Source organism: Galeopterus variegatus, unplaced genomic scaffold (genome assembly GCF_000696425.1).
Source record: "Galeopterus variegatus unplaced genomic scaffold, G_variegatus-3.0.2 Scaffold4938, whole genome shotgun sequence".
NCBI classification, from domain to species: Eukaryota; Metazoa; Chordata; class Mammalia; order Dermoptera; family Cynocephalidae; genus Galeopterus; species Galeopterus variegatus.
This window is the reverse complement of record NW_007731049.1, coordinates 137,760-157,329: the sequence shown is the minus strand read 5'-3', so window position 1 is coordinate 157,329 and position 19,570 is coordinate 137,760. Positions and strand designations below refer to the sequence as shown.

The window sequence follows — 19,570 nt, the reverse complement described above, 5'->3', positions numbered from 1 at the left end:
ACTCACAACTTCGGGTTTTTGCAATTGTTATTCATTGGGTTGGAATGCACTTCCCCTAGATGCCTGCCAGGCTTACTTCCTTTAGATCTTCACTCAAGTATCACCTTTTCTGTCAGGGCTTCCCTAGCTTCCCAGTCTGCTTTTTTTTTTTCTAAATATTGCATCATATTTTATGTATCATATACTTTTCTCATTTCAAGTGTACAATTCAATAATTTTTAGTAGATTTGCCAAGTTATACAACCCATGTTATTAATCAGTTTTAGAATATTTTCATCACCCTGGTTGTGTCGTTGTGCCTATTTACAGTTAATCCTCATTCCACTCCCAACCCAGACAATCACTCATCCATGGCTGAATAACTTTCTATTCGGTGCATTTTCTTGTGTGTGTATATTATGATCTGATAGAGGAAGTCTTCTGATGAGGCATGTTTGAATAAGGTTGATAGTTTGTTATTAACTTAATTCTTAAAGTGCAGTCATTTCTTAGATTTGCTTCATTGGTATATCCTAATTTACAAAAGTAAATGCAGTTCTAAAGTATTATTTTTAAATCATTATTTTACATATCAGACTATATTTTAGTATGCATTAAGAAGCTCACTTTTTACAGCAGTGATTCTCCACACAGGATAGGATGGGGGCATATTTGGCAGTCTGGAGCCATTTTTTGATTGTCATAATTGAGAGATGGTGTTGCTGACATCTAGCAAGTTCTAGTGGGCTCTGGTGGCATACAGACAAATATGCTGTTAAATATCCTGCAAAGCACAGGACAGCCCCACAACAAGGAATTATCTGGTTCAAAGGGTCAGTAGTGCCAAGATTGAGAAATTTCAGTTTAAAGCAATCTGTTGTGTATTATTTTGTGAATGGATTATTTATTATATAAACTACTGTATATATGTGTATATATATTTCCTCTCTACTCATCCCACACCCTTACATATCTGCCGTGTGATAAGTCCGATTTATTTTATTTTTAAATTTTGTTCCCCAGTAAATAAAAAAGTAGGAAACTTGACTTTACCTTCTTCTCCTATGACACATCTTTAATGTATAGTGAAAAGAAGACTGATCTTTTTATGTCCCTTTTCATTGATCATTTCAGCTTTATTTAGGTTTTATAATATACTAACTTATTATGTGTTTTATCATTTCCTTTTCCTTACTAAGGTCAAAGGTATATTTTAGATGATCACTTTTCTAGGACATGTCTCTCTTCACATTTGTAATTCCATATTTTTAAGACATTACTTCTTAAGTTTGTTGTCATCTTTCTCCTTCTAAATTTAGTTGCTTCTAACTGCTAACTATAGTTGCTTGTGTTTAACGGTGTTCCAGAATATTGTCTATTTTCACACTTTAGATATTTTAAAATATCATCATTAAGCTTTTTAAGTAGCTTGTTTCTTTGATGCTTAGTTTTTCTGTATTTCTCTGTATTCAAATTCTATCTTGCTTAGCCAACAAACGAAGCTTGAATATTAGATTGGAAAGTATTTGAAGACAAAATGTTACTGGAATTTTTTACAATATATTTTTATTTTGCATTGAGATGCTACGAAATAAAGATGAGGATTTACTTATATACAATTTATATGGTTTTTGTCTGAAATGTTTTTCTCTTTGGTGTTTTATTAAGTAGTGATTTTTATATTTTTGAACTGTAAACTATTTTTGGTACAGATAAATACTGAAGAACATGTGGATGCAGCTGATCAGGAGGTTATCTTATGGGATCATAAGATTCCTGAGGATATACTGAAGGAAATAACTACCCCTAAAGAGGTACCAGCAGAAAGTGTTACTGTCTGGATTGACCCACTTGATGCTACACAGGAATATACAGGTAATTTTAAGAGTGATTTTAAACTTTTGATTGCCATTTTATATTAGAGAACCGAAAAGAACCACAGCAGGTAGTATATATATGGGTGGTAGTTGTTTTGCAAATCCAAGACAACTTTTTCAGTTAGATGTTAAGACAGAAAGCTGGATTAATGCTGGATCGGTGATTCTCAGTCTTTTTTTTGTTTTTTGCCCCGGACTACTACTGTATTAGGGCATACTTCTGTAGGTGATAATGGCTCACTAAGTATCAGTGGTTCACTTATTCTTCAGTGAAAGAACATTTTTAACAGCAACAAAATGGTTCTGTTGCATACCTATTAACGAGGAAATTAATTTACTGAGAATGTAGTATTTACTTGGGAAATTGGGAATTTAGATTTTATTGCATATACATCTGTCCTTGCAATTCAAAATAGTAAGTCGTAGGTACCCAGAAAGCAAGTAAAGCAGCAAAACAAAATTACTGGCCCAACACCTTTTCCACTCTTTTTACCTGGTCCTAGCTCAGATTTCATTCTGTGGATCCTCTCTCAGGCCTTGTTTCTTACCCAGAGATATCTAATTCCTGCTTTTTTTCTCTTCTCTTGGTATATATTTTTAAGTTAATTGTTTATCTGCTTGTCCTGCTAGATAGTAAGCTCCCTGAATGTGGGGGCTTCTACTTTTTCACCTTTGTACTCTAGTGCTTATGCACTGAACTTGAGCAATAAAAAGACATTCAATAGATAACTGGAAATATGGAATATTGAGGAGTTTATTTACAATAAGTTTGTCCTAGTCTGATGTTGGCTTGATCATACAATGATGATAACATTTAGTGAGCACATCCTTTGTGCGGTGACTGTTTTAAGTGCCTAACTTGATTTTTAAATTTAATCTTAAAATTAAAAGTTATTTTAATTTATACCTAAAGATGGGTACTTATTGTATGTCTTATACAGGTGAGGAAACTGAATTTAAGTAATTTCCCAAAGATATGCAGCTGATAAAATGGTGGGCTGGGAGAATAACCCAGATAATCGGCCTGTACAACCAGAACTCTTAACTACTCCCTTAAACTGGCTTTCATCCCTGCATTCTGTTGGTTGAGGGGATTGTTGTCTAGGAAAGACATTTCTTATACATAAATTTTTAATGAAATAAAGTGTAACATTGTATCCTGAATTTTGATACTGTGACAATTCTGTTTTGTCTTTTATTTTTTTCCCTCATAGAGGATCTTCGAAAGTATGTCACTACAATGGTGTGTGTGGCTGTAAACGGTAAACCTGTGCTAGGAGTAATACATAAGCCATTTTCTGAATATACAGGTATGAAATGTACTAGAGCTTTCAAAAGTTAATGTTATTGAACTATTTGTGTGTAGTACTTCTATCATGTCAGATTCTCATGTGTTACTCAGTAATTATTGAAGTCAGTCCCCTACTCTATCTTACCCCATCCCCAGATACAGTGAGGATTTTATTTTTGGTAATGATGATACATGGCAAAACAGGGATTTCTAAACTGTCTTTTAGAAGATAGACACTACTAAAAGAAAATGAGAAGTTTTTAGTTGTGTTGGGGGATATCAGTAGGCAGAGATTGCCCAACAGCTGAGGTCCTTTCTGTTTGTCTCATGTTATTGCTGGGAGTGGGTTCTGGGTCTCTTACACCTTGGATTCTATGTGTATTCTGAAGTCCACTGTACAGTTGCCCTAGCCATATCTGTTGTCATATGGGGAAATTAGCTTGATATTGCGGTGGTTAAGGGCAGTACCACCTCATCATCAAAAATGGAGGAATTGGTGTCACTGTGAAAGTCTGAAGAATCAGGCTTATTCTTGGACAGATCTGGATGTCCTTCAGAGCATCTTCAGACCCTTGTTTCCCTACCTGCTTGATACAGTTATGTTTGTTAGCTTCCTACAGATGGCAGGTCAGGTGCATGATGCTTGTGTTGGAAGTGGAGGTGTGGAAGGCCATGCCAAGGAACTTCCCATTCAGCTCAGGAATGGCCTTGCCCCTAGCCTTGCCAGTGCCAATAGATACAGGGATGACATTTTAGTATCACCGCAGCCATTAACCTGCAGTTTGCCAGAGATGTTAGCTGTGATCTTCCAGATAGCAGTGATGGTATGGACTCTGATCCATAAGTTCACAATGACACAAGTTGTCATGGTGGAGGGGGAAGGAAACAGTGATGTAAGCAACATTTCTGACAGTTTGAATTGAATTGTCATACTTTTAATTGGTAATTCCCATAAACAACACAGGGAAGAGATTATGGTCTTTTAGCTCCACCCTTCCCTAAGATGACAAGCTTCTTGGTGGTTACAATATCCACTCTACCAGCGTTGAAAAAATAACCCTAATGACCAGGTGTAGTGGATTGAATAATATCCTCACCAAATCCATGTCACACCGTGTGTTAGTTTCCTAGGACTGCTGTAACAAAAAAACCACAAATTCTTTTTCTTAAATAATAGAAATGTACTCTCTCAGTTCTGGAGGCTGGACATCCAAAATCAGGGTGTTGGCCGAGCCTTGCTCTCTCTCTCAAACCTGTAGTGAACAGTCCTTAACCTTACCTTCTGGTGGTTTGTCAGCAATCCACGGTGTTCCTTGGCTTGTAAACACATCACTCTGATCTCTGCCTTCATCATCACATGGGGTTCTCCCTGTGTATGTGACTCTGTGTCTCTTCTCCTCTTCCTGTAAAGACAATAGTCATATTGAATTAAGGGCTCACACTACTCCAGTATGACCTTATCTTAACTACATCTGTATTGTCTCTATTTGAAAATAAGGTCAGATTCTGAAGGGGTAAGGACTTCAACATAGGGACACAGTTCAACCTATAACAACCCAGAAAGTTAAGGTATTAAAGTAAGCCCTTAAACCAGTGAGAGTGTCCTTATAAGAAACAGAAAGGACACAGATTTTCCAATTGAATCATGGTGGGTTTTTTGTTGTTTGTTTGTTTGTATGTTTGGGGGGGGGGGTTGGTCTTAAAGCAAGTTACTGTATACATGTGGGTTTATTTATAGACTCTATTCTGTTCCAATGATTTACTTTTCTAAACTTATGCCCAAATCACCCTCTCTTAAATAAATATATTGAATAAATCTGGATATCTAGTATTATAGCTCTTTACCATTGTTATTCTTAGCTTTCTAAAATTATTTAGATTTTTTTTTTTTTAATTTTAATATTTACTTGTACGTATTTGTGGGGTGGAATGTGTTGTTTTAGTATATGCATATACCACATGATGATTCACTTTGGGTAGATAGCATAGTCTTGTACCTGTTATTTCACCACCTCTCTTCCCCACCACCCTCATCGTCTCCGGGCCTCTGGTAACCTTTATTCTACTCTCTACTTCTATGAGAACCACGGTTTTTGTTTTGGAGTTTTTTTTAAATTTTCACATTCCACATGAGTAAGATCATGCCATATTTGTCTTTCTGTGCCTCATTTACTTCACTTAACATAATGGCTTCCAGTTCCATCCATACTGCTGCAAATGATACAATATCATTTCTTTTTATAGCTAATATATTCATATATTCCATTGTGTCTATAAATATATATATAACAGGTTTTTTTTATCCTTTCATCTACTGATGGGCATTTAGTTTGATACCATCTTTTGGCTATTGTGAATAGTGTTACAATGAACATGGGAGCACAGGTGTCTTTTTGACATATTGATTTCATTTCCTTTGGGTACATACACAGTAGTGGGATAGCTGGGCCGTAGGTAGATCTATTTTTAATTCTCTGAGGAGCCTCCATACTGTTTTTCCACAATGGTAATTTACATTCCCACCAACAATGTTGGACAGTTCCTTTTTTCCACATCTCGCCAGCATTTTTTATTTTTTGTCTTGTTGATAATAGCCATTCTAACTGGGGGTGAGATGATGTTTCATTGTGGTTTTAATTTGCATTTCGCTGATAGTGATTTTGAGCATTTTTTCATGTACCTGTTGGCCATTTGTATGTCTTCTTTTGAGAAATGTCTGTTCAGGTCCTTTGCCCATTTTTTAATTGGGTTGTTTTTTTGTCGTTGAGTTGTTTGAGTTCACTGTATATTCTCGATATTAGCCCTTTGTCTGATGTGTAGTTCGCACACTCTCTTCCATTTTGTGGGTTGTCTCTTCACTTTGTTGATAGTGTCCCTTGCTGTGCAGAAGCTTTTCAGTTTGATGTAGTCCCATTTGTGTACTTTTCCTTTAGTTGCCTTTGATAAGCCAAGGATTGCCAGCAGCCACCAGAAGCTAGGAGAGAGAGGACTGCTTCTCTCTCAGAGTCTCCAGGAGGAACCAGCCAGCCCTTGCCAACACCTTGATTTCAGATTTCTAGCCTTCAGAAATATGAGAAAATAAGTTTCTTTTGTTGTAAGCCGCTGAGTTTGTGGTAATTTGTTATGGCAGCCCTAGGAAACTAATAGACCAAGAGTCCCTTATCACTCTGTCATTTATCCCTGCCATCCCCATTGTGTCTCAGTGATGCACAAAAAGGCTGTCTAGAGAGAAACAGACAGAGTTGATTTTTGATTACTCTAAAGTTGTTTATTTGCTTTGCTGAATAATCCACGGATCCCAAATTCCAGCTGCTCTGAGATAAGCTAAACATAGTTAAGTGCTGGCTATCCATTTAAAAGTCTAATCTACTTTGTACCGTCTGGCTTTTTACCTCCTTTTTATGATTCAGATACTTTTTAAAGTTGACAGTTTGATAAGCTACAAAAAGTTTAAGTCTTTGCTGTGATAATGTGCCTTAAGATTAATTATATAATTGCTTCATGGTTTATGAATTACTCTCACATATTTCCTTTAGTCCTTGCTGAATTAGTTAGGATACAGGATAGGCCATTAATTAGGCTGATATAATGTACACCAGAAATTAGGAGGTTGAACAAAATAGTTTGTTTTCTCTGCCAGTCGGTATGTAAGCAGTCCTGGGCTGCCATGGAAGCTCCTGTTAGCAGGCTTACAGGCCTGTCTCTTGCTGCTTTGCTGTGCTAACTCTTGTTGCTTCCTCTGCATGACTGAACATTGCTGACCACTTCATCCATATTCCACCAGTGGGAGGGTAAAAAAGAAGATGTGGAGGTCATTTCTCACTAAGGGTTTGACCTGTAAGTTGCTTGCATAACTTCAGCTCACATCCCATTGATTGAATCATGGCAAGGGAGGCTAAGAAATGTGATCTTTATTTTCAGTGGCCATTAAGCCAAAATTTAGGGATTTTGTTACTCAAGCAAAATGAGGAAGGTGGATGTTGGAGTACAGCTTAGCAGTGCTCCTATATTTAGTATAACCCATGAGAGAAGGATGCTGTTACTTAAATTAGTGTTCACATTTACAGATGACAAAATAAGACTCATAAATTTAATACATTCCTCAAGGTCATCCAGCTACATTAGTGGCAAAATCAACTCCAGGAATTCTGTGCAAATCAGTGTATCACACCACTTTCATAATAACTCCATAATTACTAACATTTGTATAGTGTTTAACAATTTGCAACATACTTAATGTTATTATTTGAACCTTTCAATACCTCTGCATGACAAAGAAAGACATTGCTGTTATATTTTTTTTTATAGATGAGAAAACAGGCTTAGCAACGCCGATCATGAAAAGTGTATAGTTCAAAATGTTATTGTAGGAGCTAACTACTACTTATTAGTATCTTGCAATTATTTAGTATTTTCACACTTATGAAGGCATTGATATAATCCTTTCAGCCTCAAAATAACTCTGGAAGGAATATAAATTAGGAGTTATAGTGACTTTTTAAAAATTTTTTTTAAAAAAGGAATATAAAGGTTAAATACAGAACTTAAGCCTTTGAAGCCCTCTTGTTCTTCTGACACTGTCTCCCATTGTCTCTCTATATTAATTAAGATTGCATTTAGCTGCACGTAATGTAAATGATTATACTTGTTCAACAAGTAAGGGTTTTTTTTTTTTTTCTTACGTAGCAAGAAGGCTGAAAGGTTGGGGTGGTTCAGTGGCGTCATGATACTTTGAAGAACCTGGTTCCTCTCTTTTTCTTAGAAGGAGACTTTTTGTTTGCAAGCTCACAAAGATGAGTCCTCCTACTCATTTACCATGACTCTATTCTATGCAGGAAGAAAGGGGAGAAAAGAGGGCAAAAGGTCTATCTCAGATATTCTTGGTATTAGGAAAAAATAACCTGAATCCCTATCCATTAGATCTCTGCTTCATTTCATTGGCCAAATGTCACGTGGCATCCTTAGCTGTAAATGGAGCCTGCTACTTCAAAGAAAACTCAAAGCTCAATAAAGGAAATGAAAAGGAAGTTTATTAGATAGGCAAACAGATTCACATTCTTTGGGCTTTGGTTTCCACATCTGTTCATATTAGAGGAAAGAATAGGGATAACAAAATATCCATTTTTTAAAACCTTATTGGGCCGGCCCGGTGGTGGCGCACTGCTACAGTGCGCCGCTTGGGAGCGTGGCGGCGCTCCCGCCGAGGGTTCGGATCCCACATACAGACCGGTTCCCGCTCACTGGCTGAGCGAGTTGCGGGCACGACACCGAGAGTTGCGATCCCGTTGCTGGTCCCGGTCCGGTACGGGCGCGACACTGAGGGTTGTGATCTGTTGCCGGACACGAAAAAAGACAAAAAAAATAAAATAAAATAAAAAAACCTTATTATTCCATAAGATATGCATTTCCCCCCTCCCTCCAACAGGCTTACCTATCTTAAAGAAGCCACACTTCTCTAATTTAGGAACAAGTTGTTTCCAAAAACGTCTTAATAAAGTTAGTAGTAAGGTGCCTCATTCTTCTGTGATGTGGCTGATTTGCCCAGTATGCTGGCACATAAAGGTGCTTGCTACTAAGCAAACACTAAACTCTAAAAGATTCAATAAGTTCATAATTATGTGTGGGTTGACCTGCCTTTCCTAGATCAAAGGTGTGTTTGCCTTGTGCCCCCCTTCTGGACTGTTGTGTTCAGATTCAGTCTGTATATTGATATTGGCAGAGTAACAGATAAAAAAAATGAGAACTAGATATTGTTGGTGGCAGCACTCAGAGCAAAGCTGATCAAAATTCCTATCAGACTTAATTAGAATTAATTCCTTGAGTTTGAAATTCTTAGGAGCAGGAGATACTTGAATAGTATTTTAATGAAGTAATTTATAAATGTATAAGTAAGTAAATGTAGTATATTTACTCTGGAAATTTATTGTTATTAAAAATAAGTTATAGTGTTTGTAGTCTGTGTAGCAAAGTACCAACTACTTTTTATTTACCACTGGACTTGTTTAGAATATCTTATAGATAAACACATCTGTAGTTGCTATTTTATTTTTATTTATTTATTTATTTATTTTTTGTCCTTTTTGAGACCGTCCGCACCGCGCTCAGCCAGTGAACGCTGTGAGCGCACTGGTCATCCCTATATAGGATCCGAACCCGCGGCAGGAGCGCTACTGCGCTCCCAGCACCGCACTCTCCCAAGTGCGCCACGGGCTCGGCTATTTTATGTTATCACTGTTACTTCATCATGTTTTATATTTAAGTGCCTACTGTATTTTTTTAGGCACTTGAAATAATTGTGTCCATGTAAGTGTTATGAATGAATGTATTGAGTTTATGTAACATGAAGTACATTTTTAAAAATATTAACTTAGTAGTTCTCTTATCTAAAATTGTTCTGGTAGTGTCTATTACTATATGCTATTTTTATTCTCTTATACAATACTGACCTCTAGAGATACAGCATTGTAAATTCACTTAGTAAAACTTGTGTTTTGAATATTTATTAAAAGAATTTAGAGGATTTTTTTTCTCTTCCTCATTTTGTTTTTTACTTTTATTATGAATAATTTCAAACAAAATTATAATGAATACTCGTATACTCCTTCACAGATTTACAGTTAGTAACATTTTTACTTATTTGCTTTTTTTATTTTGTTATTTTTGGCCTATGTACTTTAAAGAAAATTACAAGGATTATAACATTTTACCACTGTATACTTCAGTATCCATCTCTAAAAGGTAAGGACATTTTTCTACGTAAGAACAGTGCTATTAATATAATAAAATTAACAATTATTCCCTAATGTCATTTAATATTCACATTTCCCCAATTGTTCCTAAAGTAGATTTTACAGATGGTTAACTTCAAACCAAGATCTAGTCAAGTGACAAGCATTTCTTTTGGTTGTTAGGTTGTTATGTTAAGTTCTCTCAGTCTAGAACAAACTCTGGCCCGCATTTCCCCCATGATATTGACTTGTTGAGGAAAACAGGTCATTTCTCCTATGGAATCCCCTGCCTTTTGGATTGCCCGGTTGTTTTCTCAGAGTGTCATTTAACTTGTTTACTTTTTTATATCCTCTTTTTCTTATAAAATGCAAATTAGATCTGAAGGCTTGATTGGATTGAGGCTAAGCATTTTTGTTAAGAATGTAGTATAGGTATTCTTCATGTACTTTCTATGCATCATATTATATGACATATAGTATCTCTTTGCCTCACCATTAATGATGCTCAGGTGGTTAAACTGGTCATGACTAGATGATTCAGTTACAAAATTATCTTGATTTTCTTGCTATCAGCAGGTAATCTAAGGGGAGATTTCGGCATCATTTGAGATCTAGTTTCCATTAAACCTTTCACATAATAGTTTTGAGATCTGTTAAAGATGTTATAAAATGAGATTTTCTAGGGCTGGCTTGTTAGGTCTCTTGGTTAGAGTGGTATCACCAAGGTCAAGGGTTTGGTTCCATGAACTGTTCAGCCACCAAAAATAAGTAAATAAACATATTGCCTTCTGGTTTAAAAAAACAAAATGAGATTTTCTAATTTTGTTGTATTGTCTACATATATTAGGTAGAATTCTTTTAAAGAGAGCTTTCTTCATCAATTGGCGTTATTTGTGTATCATGACATGTAGTTTCTTCTAGAAAGGCAGGATAAATGTTTAATTCTTATTCTTTATTTACCACTTTTCAGAGTAAAGAGTTATGATACAAACCACTTATAGTGGGAAACAATGTTTTTTTCAGGGAGGAGTACGCTTTCTTTTTTTAATATCCTTATGATTTCATGGATTTTATATGTTCAGTGTAGTTCAAACAACTGCAATTATTATTTTTAAGTTAAATGTGTTCTTTTTGTTGCTCACTTAATATCTTTATGTATCCTTTTTTCTTTTTATACTGTTATGTAGTCCCTTTCTTTAGACATTGTCTCTTGGTTCTCTACTATAAGCAACAATTAAATTTGCTTATTTTAAACTCCTTGTCCAGCATCCTATTTTAGTCAATCGTGTCTGTTTTGGTGTTTATCTTTCTTTTTTTTTTTTCCTTTTTGTCTTTTTTACTGACCGGTAGCGGGATTGCAACCCTCCGTGTCGCACCCATACCGGGGACCGGCAATGGAATCGCAACCCTCGGTGTTGCGCCTGCACCGCGCTCAGCCAGTGAGCTGCAACCCTCCGTGTCGCACCCATACCGGGGACCGGCAATGGGATCGCAACCCTCGGTGTTGCGCCTGCACCGCGCTCAGCCAGTGAGCGGGAACCGGTCTCCACATGGGATCCGAACCCTCGGTGGGAGCGCCGCCACACTCCCAAGCGGCGCACTCTCCAGTGCGCCACCGGGCCGGCCCATGATGTTTATCTTTCAACTCTGCTATTCATCTCATCAGATTTATTTATTTATTATTTATTATTTATGTATTATTTTACTTTTGGCCACAAAACAAGTCTTAATACATTTAAAAAGACTAAGATAATAGAAAATATGTTCTCTGACCACAATAACAGAAGGAAATTTAGAAAATTCACAAATGTGTGGAAATTAAACAACACTCTCCTAAATAAGCAATGGGTAAAGAGAAATATCACAGGGAAATTAGAAAGTACTTTGAGATAAAAATCAAAGTGCAACCTATTAAAATTTATAGGATGCAGGCCTCATGCAGTGCTTAAAGGAAAATTTATGCTTGTATATTAAAATGCTACATTCTTTTTAAAGATATTAATCTCTTTGTAAATTTCCTTCTTCAGATCCCAGGTTTTTTTTTTCTTGTCTCATTGTGTTGTCTGAGTCTTCTCCTATCTCAGTGATGAGTTTTCTTAAGACTGTTGGTCAGAATTCCTTTTCATCCATTTCAAGGGTTTCCTGCTCTATAGGGTCTGGTATTTGAGAATTACTGTTATTCTTTTTGTGGTGTCATATTTTCTTGGGTTTTTGTATTTCTAGTACCTCTATATTGATGTCTGTTTACCTGGTAGAGCAGTTGCTTCTTCTATTACTCTGGAGTGGGCTTTAAGGAAAGTGATGTGCTCTTTTTCTGTTCTCCATTGGTGACTCTCCTTGTGTCAATGTAGTTAAGTGTCTGGTAGGCTGCCTGCATAGTAGTTGTGGCTACTGCTCTGGCTCTGCCGCTTTTGTGGCAGCTGTGGCTGTGGAGGTAACTGGTGGACCACACATGTGGAAATGGTGTTTTTAGTGTCCTCATGGAGATGCTGCCCTTGGCTCCTGCCTTAGGACTCCAGGTGTGCTCTGTTTCTTGCCTCCTTCCGCATGGAAGGGGCTGGCCCTCAGCTCCTGCCTAAGGACCCCAGGTGTTCTCTGTTTCTTGCCTGCTTCTGAGCATAGGGGGCTGGCCCTCGGCTCCTGCCTTCAGACCCTGGGCATCCTCTGTGTCTTCCATCTTATCAGATTTTAATGGTATCCTTTGACTTTCACCAGTCAACTATAAGATAACATTTACACACCTATATTCTTCCACCGTATTCCTATCTTTGGTTTCCTCTTATATTCACAGTTAAATTTATTCAATGCTAACCAACAGTACTTTTGTTAAGGTTCCTCAGTCATCTCTTGGTTGTATAAAGCTTATCTTCTAATAGATTACTTCAGAAGAGCTAGCTCATGGGTATGATGATACCTGAGTATATATTTAAAACTATTTCTATAGCCTTGATACTTGAAAGACTACTTGGCTAGTTATACAGTCTTTGTTTTACCTTGTATTAGTTTCCTAGGGCTGCCATAACAAATTACCACAAAGTGTGGTGACTTAAAATAACAGAAACTTGTTATCTTGCAGTTCTGGAGGCCAGAAGTTTGATACCAAGGAGTCAATAAGGCCATGCTCTCTGTGCAGCATTGAGGAAGAAGAAACCTTCCTTTTCTCTTCCTATTTCTGGTGGCTCCAGACATTCTTAGCATTCCTCAGTCTGTAGACCCAACACTCCAGTCTCTGCCTTTGCATGGCATTCTCCCCTCTGTCTCCTCTCCCCTCTTCTTATAAGGACACCAGTCATTAGATATAGAGCCCACCTTAATCCAGTATACCTCAGTTTAACTAATCACATCTTCAAGGACCCTGTTTCCAAATGAGGTGACATTCTGAAGGTCCCAGGTGGACATGAATTTTGGTAGGATCTGTTCAACCCACTCTACACCCTTTTTTATTGATTGATTTGTAGAAACTGTTGAACTCGTGTGTGTGTGTGTGTGTGTGTGTGTGTGTGTGTGTGTGTGTGTGTGTGTGTGTGGACTCTGTTGGCAAAAAGGCTGATACGAAGCTGATTTTCTTTTCCTTAGTAAATGTCTTGGTCTTTTTGCGTGGAGTAAGTGCCAAAGAACTTTTATCTTTAAAGTCTAGTAATATGCCTATGATATGTCTGAGAGTTGGCATTCTGGATACATTTCCCAGCTATTCAGTATATCTCTCAGCATAGACATTTAGGTCCTCTTTTATTTCAGGGACATTTTCTTGATTTGTAATTTCAAAGATTTTATCTCACTAGTTTTTCTTTTTCAGGAACTTGTTTTATTAGTATGTTGATTCTTCTTTCACTGGCTGCTATTTTCTCTATGGGCCCTTTCATCTGTTTACTTGTTTCACTTGTGTGCTTTTCTCATTGTTTGCTCTGTTTTTGAACAGATCTTTTGTCCTTTGTGTGTCCTGTGATTGATTTAGTGCTAAGTCTGCAGTGATTTTGTACATTTTTTTTATATTCTTTCCTGTGTTAATGTGAGTTCTCATCTTCCTATTGTTTGTCTATTTTTTTGAGTTGTTGGTTTTTGTTTCATGGTGTTCCTCTTATATTTTGTTGCTTTTTTATTTTAAATCATGTTGGAATATTGGTTTATAGTTGCGCTTTGTGGAAATTTTTGAGTAGCCTGGAATGTTTTTTTTTTTTTTTTTTTTTTTCGTGCCCGGCAATGGATCGCAACCCTCGGTGTTGTGCCCGCACCTCGCTCAGCCAGTGAGCGGGAATTCTTTTTTCGTGCCCGGCAATGGATCGCAACCCTCGGTGTTGCGCCCGCACCTCGCTCAGCCAGTGAGCGGGAACCGGTCTGTATGTGGGATCCGAACCCTCGGCGGGAGCGCCACCGCGCTCCCAAGCAGCGCACTGTAGCAGTGCACCACCGGGCCGGCCCCTAGCCTGGAATGTTTTAATCTGCATTCTCTGTGTTTTCTTCTTGTATTTTTCAATAGACATTGCAGTTTTATATTTCTTATTCGTATTTGAATAAGCCAGCTACTGTGGGATCATTGGAAAGTGACACTGTGCAGAGTCTGGATGATTCTGAGTCCAGGAGCTTTCTTTTCTGTTAGTGTGGGGAAGGCTTTGTCTTTACTATCAGGTATACTTTTTTGTTTTCAGATTTCTTCTTTCTTATTTGATGTTACATTGTTCAGGAAGGCCTCTATCTTAAACTTCTTCTTTCTCTTTAGCTCTAGTTGCTGCCTTCCAAATTCTAAAAGCTGTCTTGCTTCATCTTCCCTCTTTCCCTCCCCCAGGTGTTCTCAAGTCTACACTTCTGGTCCCACATCTCTAAGCCTCCTCTTCTTGGTGCTTGTTACCAAGTTTCAGGCCTACTTTCCATAGTTGCCATTTTAGATGGGACTTTTTTTTTCTGGAGAGAAATCCGGCTGATATGTTATCTGAGTTCTACCACCATGGAGAGTTCTATGACCTCTTGGCACTTCTGTGGAGCTCCTGCTGGAATCCCCATGCTGGGATCAGCTCCGTCGCTTATTCTGCTGATCATCAGTGTTTACTCCTCTGCTTTCTCATACATTTGTGTTTATAGCTCTCCTCTGTCTCCTACTTACTCTGTAGATATAGATCATGGTGTTTATATTTGCTCTCCTTGTTACCGTGTATGGTGTTTCGAAGGAGGTGTGAGAAGCGTCCGGGAAACTGCTGTCATCCTTGGGGAACTCAGAAACCCAGACTTTGCTAATGTTTTTGATTTTTTTCTGCAGCCAGGAATAAGCTGGTGATGCAGCTGCTTTCATTGCTAGCCATGGTGGACTATATTTTATTCCATAGTGAGTGACTGCTAGAACAGCAGTCTAATTGGGATAATTCTGAGTAAGTTTGTGTTATTGTATAGTTTGATAGTCAGTGAAGAAAACTTCCAAACCAAGAAAAATGTCTCAAGCCATCTCTGGGGTCCCCTCCCCTTTTTAAAACTTCTGTTCTATTTTTAAATCTAAGATTTTTTCCTTAATACTGTCTGATAGAGCAGATGTGTGAACCTAACTCACCTCTTCAACTGTTTTCTGTTTATAAACCTATTTAGGAGATTGAGCCAATATGCTAATAATTGAAACCATAAATATATCAGAAGTAGAGGTAGTATAGGAGTAAAATCGGTTTTAAAATTTGAATTATGCAGGGAAGTTAGTTATGCTTATGTCACAGATTGAGTTCGTTCCCCAGAAATCAAGCTTTCAGGTGGAAATAAGCATGTAGGATGTTTATTAGGGAGCACTCTTGGGATCACATCTGTGGAAGGGAAGCATGGAAATGGGATAGATGCAGGGAGAAGTTGAGTTGCAGTTTGATCCCAGTGGAGACGGAGCTGATGCCGACGGGGAGCTCTGGAGCATGGGAGTTCTTAAGCCAAATATTTAATATTCATTATCTCTGGTTGGGCGGGATTACATGCCCATTTTAGCTTTGTCATAACACGTGTCTAATTTAATGTTAAAAAGTGATCCCAGTGGAGACGGAGCTGATGCCGACGGGGAGCTCTGGAGCATGGGAGTTCTTAAGCCAAATATTTAATATTCATTATCTCTGGCTGGGCGGGATTACATGCCCATTTTAGCTTTGTCATAACACGTGTCTAATTTAATGTTAAAAAAATAAACATATTGCTTTTGTATTCAGAAAAATAAAGTTTTCTGTTTTGGAAAAAAATACAAATCATTTTGTGGAAGAGAGTATATTTTGTCAGTCACTTGGTACTTTGAGTTCCAAAAAGTATAACTTTTAGTTTTAAAACTTTGGTGCTATTAATGGTTATTATGTTTGCATTTCAGCTTGGGCAATGGTAGATGGTGGTTCCAATGTGAAAGCCCGCTCTTCCTACAATGACAAGACCCCAAAGATCGTTGTGTCTCGTTCCCATTCAGGAATGGTCAAACAGGTTGCTCTGCAGACTTTTGGAAACCAGACTACAATTATCCCCGCTGGTGGTGCTGGTATGTTTCTACTTGTGTGTGATTCCCACACAGTATTTCTGGCATGATTAAGGCTATGTCAGGAGACTGATTTGCTTGTTTCATGCTTGGGAAGAAAGAAGGAACAGTGTACTTTCAAGGCAGGCTTGGTTTCCTGCTTTTTAATCGCTAGAGTGGGATATTAGTCACACTGACCTTCTTTTCAGAAACAATCTTAACAGTGATTTCTCTTCCTCCAGTACTACAAACACATCTTCCCATCAGTAATGTACCGTCAGTGGTTGTTTTTTATATGATCTCATTTCAAAATAATTGTCCTATTAGTTTCACTGTAGGAATCCTGGAGGGGAAGGAAAGATCAAGCACTAAAGATGCTTTCTATGGCCGAGGATGACAGGAATCACCATAGGTATTATTAGCATAATCCCTGGGTCACTTTTAACACCCCTGAACTCTTCAACTTTCATGTCTGGGATGAGCAAGAGAGTCTAGTGCCCACCCAGCATACTGTGTATTCTTTACTACTGTGTTACCTAATTATAGATCAGAGGTCAGCCCACTTTTTCTGAAAAGGGCTGTGTTGTAAATATTTCAGGTGTTGTAAGCAACGTACAATCTCTATTGCATAGTATTTAAAAAAATTTTTTTAACTACCTTTTAAAAAGATATATAAAAAAAATTTTTTTTTGAGAGCCATACAAAAACAAGGCCATAATCTGGATTTGGCTCAAGGGGCTGTTTGACAACTTCTGTAATTAGTGCTTTTTAACACGTCAGAAGTGTTTTAATTCAGGTAAATAGCATATTATGGTGAGAAAACATTTCTGTCAGAAAACCTTTTCAGCGTAGTAATAAAGGAAGAAGTAATACACTAACTTTTAAGCCTAAGAGTTTTAATTGGCTGATTTTATATATGTACCTCCCTTAATATGGTTTCATTATTTTCTTATAGGCTCTCTGTTAGGTTGGTTAGGTAAGGTAATGTCCAAAATACCCAGTAGGGATGAATAAACTAGATTCTATACCCACTTTCTTCTGAATTTGTTTTATTTTATTGTTTTATTTTTAAAATCCTGCCTCATTACATAAAGGATTTAGAGTGGTAGTATTAGTTTTTGTTCTCTTCTTTCAAATCAGGCCTGCCTAGATTAGATGTTTAAGTGAAATTTGTGGGTGTTTTAGCTTCAGTGTAATATGTCATTCGGTAGAAAATGGCACATACTGAATGTGTCATTCTATAGAAAACAGCCACAAAGATTTAAATTAAAAAAATTATAGACATATATTTGGTTACAATTGAGATTAGCTTATGAAGTTACTTTGCAGTGTATTTTTGCTTTGTTGAGTTTAATGTTTGTACTGTCACATTATTTTTTTTTTTTAATTTGAAATAATTTTAGCTTTAGGGAGCAGTTGCAGACAGTATAGAAGCTCCTGCACACCCTTTCCTGTTATTTTTTAACAATGTACTTAATCTGAAAAGTATGTTGCTTTCTTGCAGTTTTTTGAACAGTAACTTAAATTCTGTGTTTATCTTTTAGGTTATAAAGTTTTAGCACTCTTGGATGTGCCTGATAAGAGTCAAGAAAAAGCTGACCTGTATATCCATGTAACATACATCAAAAAGTGGGATATATGTGCTGGCAATGCCATCTTAAAAGCCCTTGGAGGGCATATGACTACGCTCAGTGGTGAAGAAATCAGTTATACCGGTTCTGACGGCATTGAAGGAGGACTCCTCGCTAGTATCAGAATGAACCACCAGGCTCTGGTCAGAAAACTCCCAGATCTAGAAAAGACAGGACATAAGTAAGCATAACTGATTACAGGGTGCAACTCTTCCAGAGCTGAAATAGCCAGGAACGCTGGAAGCTTCAGAGAATTGGTGGAGACTATGCATGGTTAAGACCATCACGAACTTTTTAAAGTATTTATGAAGCATCAGAGACTTATTTTCCCTGTAACGAATGCAAGATCAGGGAAAGTGGGTTGCTTTGTGTGTCAGGTATTGTCTTTATTTTTGAGACTATTTTCGTACAGTTGTCATACACAAGGCACATATATATATTTGTGAATTAAAATCTGTAGCTGTCTACATTGTTATGAGTCACCATTTTCACACATCATCATGAATCTTCAATACTTGTTAGTACTTTCTTATATATTGAGCTGAAGGAAGGATTGGTTTTGTGTAGCTGTTTAATATAACACTACAATTATATTTTATTGAAAATAAAATAATTGGGGATTTTTACCCCTAATTTGGATGGAAAGCACAAGAAGCCACATATTCATTAATATGCAGCAAACACCCTATCATCTGTCTGTTCCTGAATATTTTTATGGATTAAAATAGAAAGCTTAAATTGATTTTTTTCTTTGAAATTTTAATAACAGGTTCACCAGCTAGTAGGAAATATAGACATATGATAGTTTGCATTGTAATCGTAATTTCTGTGTGAGTGTATGTGTTTTTGTTTTTGTACCTATGGGTTCAACGTTTTTGCCATCTTGATGTTGGTTTTCATTTTTCTTGTCAAGATGCATGTATCCATCCTTTCCCTCCTGACCAACATTTAGTCTTTAACTTGTCAGGTTTGGTTTAAGGTTTCAGGGTTAGCACTATGATTTCGGTACATTCTTTCATTAGGGATAAAATATGCTCTTAGGGACTATAAGAATATAAATGATTCTATTATAATTGAAAATTACTTGACATTACATGAATTGAACGTATTTTCATTATTTGTTTTAGTAATTTTTTTTTTTTTAATTTGCCAGGTTTTGTATATAGATGATTCTCTCATTATCAAGAATGAGTATGGTTGCTTTTGCCCTGGTTGTTTTACTATTAAAAATGTATCTAACCTAACCAAACTCTCAAAGTAGTAACTTTTGAGATACTCTGTAGTTTCCCTTCAGGTTGAAATAATGAAGATTGAAAAGTTACTTTTTTTTTTTTTCCTTTTTGTCTTTTTTCGTGACCGGTAATGGGATCGCAACCCTCAGTGTCGTGCCCGCACTGCGCTCAACCAGTGAGCAGACCGGTCTCTATATGGGATCCGAACCCTCGGCGGGAGCGCCACCGCGCTCCCAAGTGCCGCACTCTACCAAGTGCGCCACCGGGCCGGCCCGAAAAGTTACTTTTTGATGGAATTTTTTTCTACTCAGTCTGCAGAATCTGGTTGGAAAAAAATTTGTGACCTATCCGTTGTGTCATAACTAGAACCTTCCTTTG

The 19,570-nt window shown here is 37.3% G+C and overlaps 1 protein-coding gene across 1 annotated transcript in view; it reads left to right on the top strand.

The window, feature by feature from the left end:
* IMPAD1 (inositol monophosphatase domain containing 1) overlaps positions 1-19,209 on the top strand; it is a gene marked incomplete at its 5' end in the record, with an annotated part of 28,926 nt that extends 9,717 nt beyond the window's left edge. The window contains 4 exons of the mRNA XM_008588639.1: positions 1,692-1,854; positions 3,071-3,166; positions 16,192-16,353; positions 17,874-19,209. Of these exons, the coding sequence (XP_008586861.1) occupies positions 1,692-1,854; positions 3,071-3,166; positions 16,192-16,353; positions 17,874-18,145 (693 nt within the window). The remainder of the gene's footprint in view (positions 1-1,691; positions 1,855-3,070; positions 3,167-16,191; positions 16,354-17,873) is intronic.
* Positions 19,210-19,570: the final 361 nt, after the last annotated feature.